The 7,801-nt window shown below is 35.8% G+C and overlaps 1 protein-coding gene across 2 annotated transcripts in view; it reads left to right on the plus strand.

Moving 5' to 3' along the window:
* cnnm2a (cyclin and CBS domain divalent metal cation transport mediator 2a) overlaps positions 1-5,453 on the plus strand; it is a 29,428-nt gene extending 23,975 nt beyond the window's left edge. Inside the window, exons 8-9 of one of the 2 annotated variants that reach the window (XR_015505151.1) lie at positions 1,044-1,675; positions 4,779-5,453. Coding sequence is in view for 1 of the 2 variants with exons in the window: in NM_001144785.1 (NP_001138257.1) it covers positions 1,044-1,241 (198 nt within the window). In the remaining variant the exon portion in view is untranslated. 2 annotated transcript variants of the gene reach the window in all.
* Positions 5,454-7,801: the final 2,348 nt, after the last annotated feature.

The following is a 7,801-nucleotide window of genomic DNA, read 5'->3' on the forward strand; positions in this document are numbered from 1 at the left end:
CATGCGGTACAGGTTGAATTGAGGAAGCTAAATTGCCTATAGTGTATGAGTGTGAATGAGTGTGTATGGATGTTTCCCAGAGATGGGTTGCGGCTGGAAGGGCATCCGCTGCGTAAAACATATGCAGGATGAGTTGGCGGTTCATTCCACCGTGGCGACTCCGGAATAATTAAGGGACTAAGCTGAAAAGAAAACGAATGAATGATTGAACAATCCATTGATTAACTACATTTATTAAGTAACCGAATTGCTTCATTCACAAAAGTAAATTCATAACGATTTTATTGTCCCTAAACATCATCCAAGGGGCATCTGCTCAAAATATTTGTTTAAGGCGTCTATGCTGTCTCCTCATACTTTATGTGCTTTCCTCAACACTTGCTGTTTATAATAGGATGCAAGACTTCACAAGACTCCTAAAATTTAAGCACAAATTAACAATGCCTTAAAGACGATTCTTGTATTTATAGACAGTGAGGAAAACTAGCAAAATAAATATGAAAGAAGGACGAGATGCTTATTGTAGGGTGTATTATTTTTTTTAAACAAAGTTACAAAAATCTTTATAAATGTTATTAGTATATATTTTTAGCATTGTAGTGGTCCCTGCTTGAAGGGGTCTGAAATGTCACGTTTTTATTTATTTTTTACATTTTGTATACAAAGCCAGGGTCATCTAGGATTTTTAATTTCGGTCCAGAGGGTACTTTTATTATTTTTTAGTGCAGATCATTTAAACATTTTGCAGTATAAATGAGCAGAAAAACTTAAAGAAACAATTAAACTCATGACTCATAAATCATTGAATCGGATTAAAACATTAGCATCTTGCTCAAAAATTTCAAAAAAAGTTTTGGTCAGTTTGCTATTTCAAGCCTGACTCTTCTGTTGGTCATAGTACCCAGTGTAGAGGCAAGCTTTAAGTGAGAAAATTATCAAAGCTCCACTTTCCAAAAAAGTGTTTAAAGCAAGAAGAAAGTTAACCTTTTAAAAGCACTAAAATGTCCAAAACGGCTGATTGATTCTAAATCTCCATTTTTCAGGTGACCCGCCAGCAATACCAGAATGCCCTGATGGCATCTCGCATGGACAAAACACCTCAATCCACAGACAGTGAGTTCACCAAGATCGAACTGACCTTCACCGAGCACCAGGACGGACCATTGGAAGAATCGGCCACACTTTTGACCACCAACTCACACAAACCCAACCACACTGCCCACAACGACGGGGTAGTTTAAGCACCCTCTGCGAAAGAGAGAGAGAGATGCCTCTTTCCACAGAGTGAGTGAGAGGCGCTGGGCAGCTTCATACGAGTCCTCTCATCACGCTCCAATTCAAAGGGGAACGTACAGCGTGAAGGGCCACACATCCCACAATGCATGCACTAATGACCTTAACACCTTTTGTAGGCAGCGGATCAGTCAGGGACCACCAAATCATTCTCGCTCACTCGATCGAGGAAGGACACACTTGAAATACACACTACGAAGGAGCAAGGAGACGACCCACGCCACACCTCGAGCAGACACGACCATAACAGAAGGACAAAGAAATAATGGTGCCTTTAGACAGCGCTTGATTACTTTTAACAACGAGGGCCACACAGAGCTCTCTAAAATCTTCCATTCCACCCAGGACGCCTGAGCAGATGCAGCCACAGATGAAAGATCAGGTGATGGAGATAAGTAACCATGTTTTTTTTTTTCTTGAAACTGGAGACCTCATGACCAAAGACATTTGGCAAATAATATTGGGTCAAAAGAAAACAAATGAAACCGCAGCCTTGGACAGGAAACGCATAAGCTGGCGAAAAAGCGTTTGTCTGAACTGTGCCAAATAACACCAACATGGATTTCAGAGATTTCTTCTGTCCAGATGTGCAACGTGCAGCGATCGCAGTACAAAGAAATCAAATGTGTTTACATATGAGGGCCTTTTTCAACTATATATATATATAGAGAGAGATTTTTTTATGTCAATCCTGATTGTGCTGAGGTACAGCGTCACCTATTTTAAGGTGATTAGAGTATTCGTGTCATGACTGGTTCCATTTTTATGTATGTCGGACCACTCTTTATTAACGATACATTTTACATTTTTTAGTTGTAATCATGTAACTTCATTTTTAAAAGAAGCATTTTGTACGTCACAACTACCTTTCTATAGATAGTTGTTAGCTGCATTAAGAACCTCAAAGAAACATGTTGAGGACTGTTTCAGGAACTTACACCGTAACTTATATCTCATCTTCAGATTCCTTATTTGCTCTTATATCTTATTGTTTAGGATTTTTAGAAAAAAGTGTATTTGTGTAGGGTCTTCATGGGTCTTATTCACTAAGTGTGCGCACACACAAATTTGTCCATGAACATACACCGATAATAGGGTAAATGCAGAAGTTTGCTGAAGGACTTTTCATTTTTCAGTTACCAAATGCTTCCGGTGAACTGTATGCCGTTACAAAATTGACACGTTTAAGGTCTGTTTTCTTTAAAAATTTATTTATAAGAAAGATAGATGTACAATATAAAAGGGGTCTCAGAATGTACCAGAAGCACTGCATTAAATTTCATTTCCCCTGCCATGTCTTGAAAATATGAACATTGATGTTACCCCAGTATTTTCAATAGAGTTTCTGCGCTAGCCTGCTGATCATGACGGCTCGTATGTGTAAACGGGTTTTCATCTCGTTTTATGCTTGAGCAGCTAAATGAATGCTGAATTCTATTTAACTGATTGTATTTTAATTACATTACAACATCGCTGCTGTAGAAGGAAACTTGTCAAATTAAAAAAGTCACATTAACTGTTCACCTGAAGTTTATTGGTATGGGAAGAAACACTAGCTGTGCATATACCCTAAATTTATTCACCAAAAACTTTTCTTTATTATACATTCCTATGTAAAATTCAGTGACCATGTTAAGTTGGTGATTTTGAACATTTCTTGGGTACAAATATACAGTTTTGAGTTGATGATTTTTAATTCATATATCCCAATGTACAATCATGTCGCATATGGATATATAGTCTTAAATACCGCCATTTCATTCGCTGTTGTGGTTGGGATTAAATGGTATTTTGGTTTCATAAGTATGCCAACTTCGTTTTGTTTTGAAAAATATATGCAAATGTGCAAACGCAAATATAAAACATTTTATCACCTTCCAAAAAAACGGCATGCTCAAACAGTATTTACGCATATAAAGAGACAGGTTCGAAATGGCTGCCTTAACATGATTATCTGGAAGTTTAAGTTTTAAGACTTCTGTCCCCGATTGCCTTCCATACTGAGAAAAATATATATGTTTTATCTTAGCTGTCATCTTAAAAAAAAAAAAAATTCTATAACGCAAACAATTGATGTCAAAACGTTCATGTCCATTGGATTTCTGCACACTGATGCCCTTTTGACCACCAAAATAATGAAACAAGCAGTATTATGAGACATGTTTTATTCATTTAAAAGCTTCAATTTCAAATGACAAATTTACATTGAGTTTGTATACCTACATTGCATGTAAACAACTTAATTTGATGTAGTTTGTCGCAAGTAGACGATAAACTACATCAAATTAGCATCTAAGATTCATGTCAAAACGCATCCAAAATCGATTACAGGACTCTAATACTTTTTTACGTATTATTTTACCAATATTACATGTCAGTTTATTCAAAAATCAATGTCAAGTGTTTTTTTTATGTTTTTTACGCCTATTATACATGTCACTTTGATGTTGTTTTTACAGCAGTATAGACAATTTTAAAATTTATTTACCAGTAAATGGTCAGTATTTATTACAACATAACAAAACATTGTGAACTATAGAAGGAACATGGAGGAAGCCACGGGGATAAAGCAGGAAAAAAAGTTGAAATAAATAAAAAATAATAATTATAAGTAACCAGCACAATATTCATCAAATAAAAATAAAAAACATTAAGTTAAACAAAAAAAATATATAAAGTAAAGCTTAAAATAAAAATTATATATTAAGAGTGCAAGTAATTCAAAATGTTGTTGCAGGGGAATTTCAAATAGGGCATGACAAGGTAATGTTGTCCTAACCTTAGTGTTTCCTTAACCAGAGTGTTTGAAAATATCATTTCTATTCTTTTATGAATACCTTAAAAAAGTGGTTTATTATTGGAGAATTTGCTTTATGGATGTGGTATTTAGCAAGTAAAAGTAAAAGATTTATGAAGTAGATCATTTTTTCACTATTATTGTCTGAATCAATAAAATCAAATAACACATTTTCCCAAAACAAAGAAAAATTGGATTTAATAGTCAATCACAAATGTGCTAAAGAAACTCCATAATACTTTTGTGTAGGTACAGAACCAAAATAAATGTACAGTTTCACTTTGTAAATTACAGAAAGCGCACATTGTGTCAATACAGCAATATAGCCAAATGGCATCAAATGGATTTGCATTTTGACGTCATTTTGACATCAAGGTGCCCACTTGGATCAGGGAATGTGGAGGTCATATTTAATGCACATTACTAACAAAGGAAATTCAGTTATGACAAATTAATGTGCGTACACTTGTGAATTCATAGGTTCCCTAGTGAATGAGACCCAGTGTTTTGGTTAAAAGAGCTACATGTAAAGATTTCTAGATTTTAAAATGAAAAAGGAAAATAATAATATATTTATTTTGGGTTTATCACGCCAAGATTACATTAGCACTCTTAATACAAAAGGGGAACGATTCTCTGGCTGATGTTTTTATCCGCTGACCATTTTGTTTGTATTTTTTTTTTTCAGAACCTCCTATGGCGCTTCAGTCAGTAACGTAAACGCCGCTGGATATCAGGACATTCACGTCTCAAGTGTTTATGTAGCAACCTCTCAGTGCAATAGTGCAACAGCTATGCAGGGACAATCATGACCAATTAATGTGCTCACAGGTAGAACGAAATATCCGAACAAGTAAACTAGCCAAACTTAATAAGAGGCTGAGAGGTAGAGTATGTTTGTTAGACTAATTTAACTACAGTTTAAAATGCCTTGCTTGAGATGTGAAGTGTAGGGATTGTTTTTTAAACATTAACAAAAGTTTCGGTCAGCAGTATTCCTGTTCTTGTCGTTGATTGCACGTTTCAGTTTTTCACACTGTGTTAAAGTCATTTCACTTCAGCATTCGGTGATGTCCTACAGATCAGATCAGCGTTTTAATGTTGGATCGCCTGCCTTAGAAAAGGGGAGACGTCTTTAAAAATGTGGTGCTCTAACATGCGGTTTGAGTCTGTCATACACTGCTGCTATTTTCAATCTTGAATGTGTAGAGATACTGTACAGTCATAAATCAGAGAGTACTATTGTATGCTTACATACTACAAACCAGACAATGCTATATCAGATTAAATATACATTATTATATATATATATATATAAGATGCAGATGGAAATTGCTATATTAAAACTGTTTGACAACTTTGACTGGATGGGTTTTATTTTGTGGTCTATCTCTCTCTCTCTCCACACACACACACACACACACACACACACACAAAAACAGAAGTTTACATAGACTGTAAAGAAAGGCACATAATCGTTTTAAAAAGGTCAAATGTGACTAAACTTTTTCTCTTTTAAGCAAGTTAGGATTATAAAGTTTCTGTTGATGTTTCTGTTATGCTTAATAGCAGAATAAGAGAGATTTGAGAAATTGTTATAACTTTTCTTGAAAGTCAAGTTTACATTCAATAAGATTATTGTGCCTCTGAAAAAGCTCAGATGATAAAGTGTCAAGGTTTTGGAAGTTGCTGATTGGCTAATTGACAACATTTGAGTTAATTGGAGGTAAACTGTAAACTAGTATTTAAGGAAAACCTCAAACACACTGCTTCCTTTTGTGACAACATGGGAAAATTAAGCCAGAATCAACAAAAAGCCTGATTACAATTAGCTAAATTGCACTGGGAAAATAATAATTTTTGGAGACATGGCCTGTGGTCTAATGGAACTAAGATTGAACTGTTTGGCCATAATGACCAGCGTTACATTTGGAGAAAAGAGAGGAAAGCTTACAAGCCTAGGAACACCATCTCAACTGTGAAGTATCGGGCGGCAGCATCATGTTGTGGGGCTGTTTTGCTGCAGAAAGGACTGTTTCACTTCATAGCATAGATGCCATCATAAAGAAAGAACATCATGTAGAAATACTGAAGCAACATCTCGAGACATCAGCCAGGAAATTAAAACTTGGCCACAAATGGCTCTTCCAAACAGACCATGACCTGAAGCATACTGCCAAATTAGTTAAAATGTGCTTTAAGGACAACAGAGTGAATGTTTTGGAGTGGCCATCACAAAGCCCTTATCTCAATCCTATAGAAAATTTGTGGGCAGAGTTAAAAAAGCTTGTGCGAGCAAGACAGACAACAAATCTCACCCGGTTACACCAATTCTGTCAGGAGGAATGGGCCAAAATTTCTTCAAACTATTGTGAGAAGCTTGTGGAAGGATACCCAAAACATTTGAGCAAAGTTAAACAGTTTAAAAGCTAAAAGTTAAAAAAAAAAAAAAAAAACCAAGGAAATGGATGTAAACTTTTGACTGTCTAGAAATTAATAAAAAATTTCATTACTCTGGTATTTAGCAAATGTAAATCATTTAGGTACGGTAATCCTAATGGACCTAAAAATAGTAAAGTAGTATGATCTTTGTTCCTTTTTTTAGAATGTATGTAAACTTCTGGTTTCAACTATACACACACACACACACACATATATATATATATTGATAAAGGGTTTTCAAGCATCAAGAAAAATGTATGATCAGAGATTGTGGCCCCCTTAAAGGTGCAGTAGGTGATTTCACAATGCTAACAGCTTAGCATACATCTCTGAATCACAGTCCCTCCCCTGCCGTCTAGAGCCACGCCTCCTAGAACAGCAAAAGAATCCTCTCTCATGTGTAAAAGCGACTAGTGCTTGTCCGCAGGGGTGCAAGCCAAACTGACATGCTATGTCAGAGTGAATATTTAGAGTTGCATGGTAAACAATATAGGGAGAGACTAGGTGGAATAGCGCTGTTTACTTGTGTTTTGTTGTACTATTAGACTGTGAATAGACTTTCAACCAGCACAACAAAAACTGCTTCTGAAGACAAACACCCACTGCGCTTTTAAGTCATGCAACACTACAAATAAGTGTACAAATGATCCGTCTTTTTGCTGTTTGCACATAGAGATTAAGAGAGGTCCTGCATGTAGGAAAGCTAGTTTTATGATAATAAGACTGCAGGTGATTGTATACATTAGGATGGTTGAAAAGAGGTGCTATTTTGTGTAGGAACTATGTTTTCGGTCATGAGTTATTGATCAGAAAAATACAAATCTTTTGCTATCTTCACTGAACTGTTTACTTCATGTAATTGTGGTGGAGTTTATTCAAGCCTTTCTGAAACAATGAGTCATACACAAACGCCGTTTGCAGTACACACTCCCACACCTATACAAGCGCGTTCTGACACCATGCGGCCTTGATGATTATAGCGGTTAAGAATTACATAATGATTTTAATGTCTTTATTACAAACATTCATTGTTTTTAAAACATTTTAAACTTATAAAATCACAGAGAGTTGGATATTTTAATGTTTTTTTGCAACAAAAAAAACGCTGTTCTGTGGACGTTTATACATGTAATTATGGAGACATGGTGCCTGTCAATCAATTGGTGGGCGGGAAAACCGCAGTACTAAATCACGCCGTGGAGGGCCTCAGAAACACTGGGATTTCTGTACAATTTTAACGTCAGGAAATTTAAAAAAAGAGACTGGTTG

This window comes from Danio rerio, chromosome 13, assembly GCF_052040795.2.
Source record: "Danio rerio strain M-AB ecotype USA chromosome 13, GRCz13ab, whole genome shotgun sequence".
NCBI classification, from domain to species: domain Eukaryota; kingdom Metazoa; phylum Chordata; class Actinopteri; order Cypriniformes; family Danionidae; genus Danio; species Danio rerio.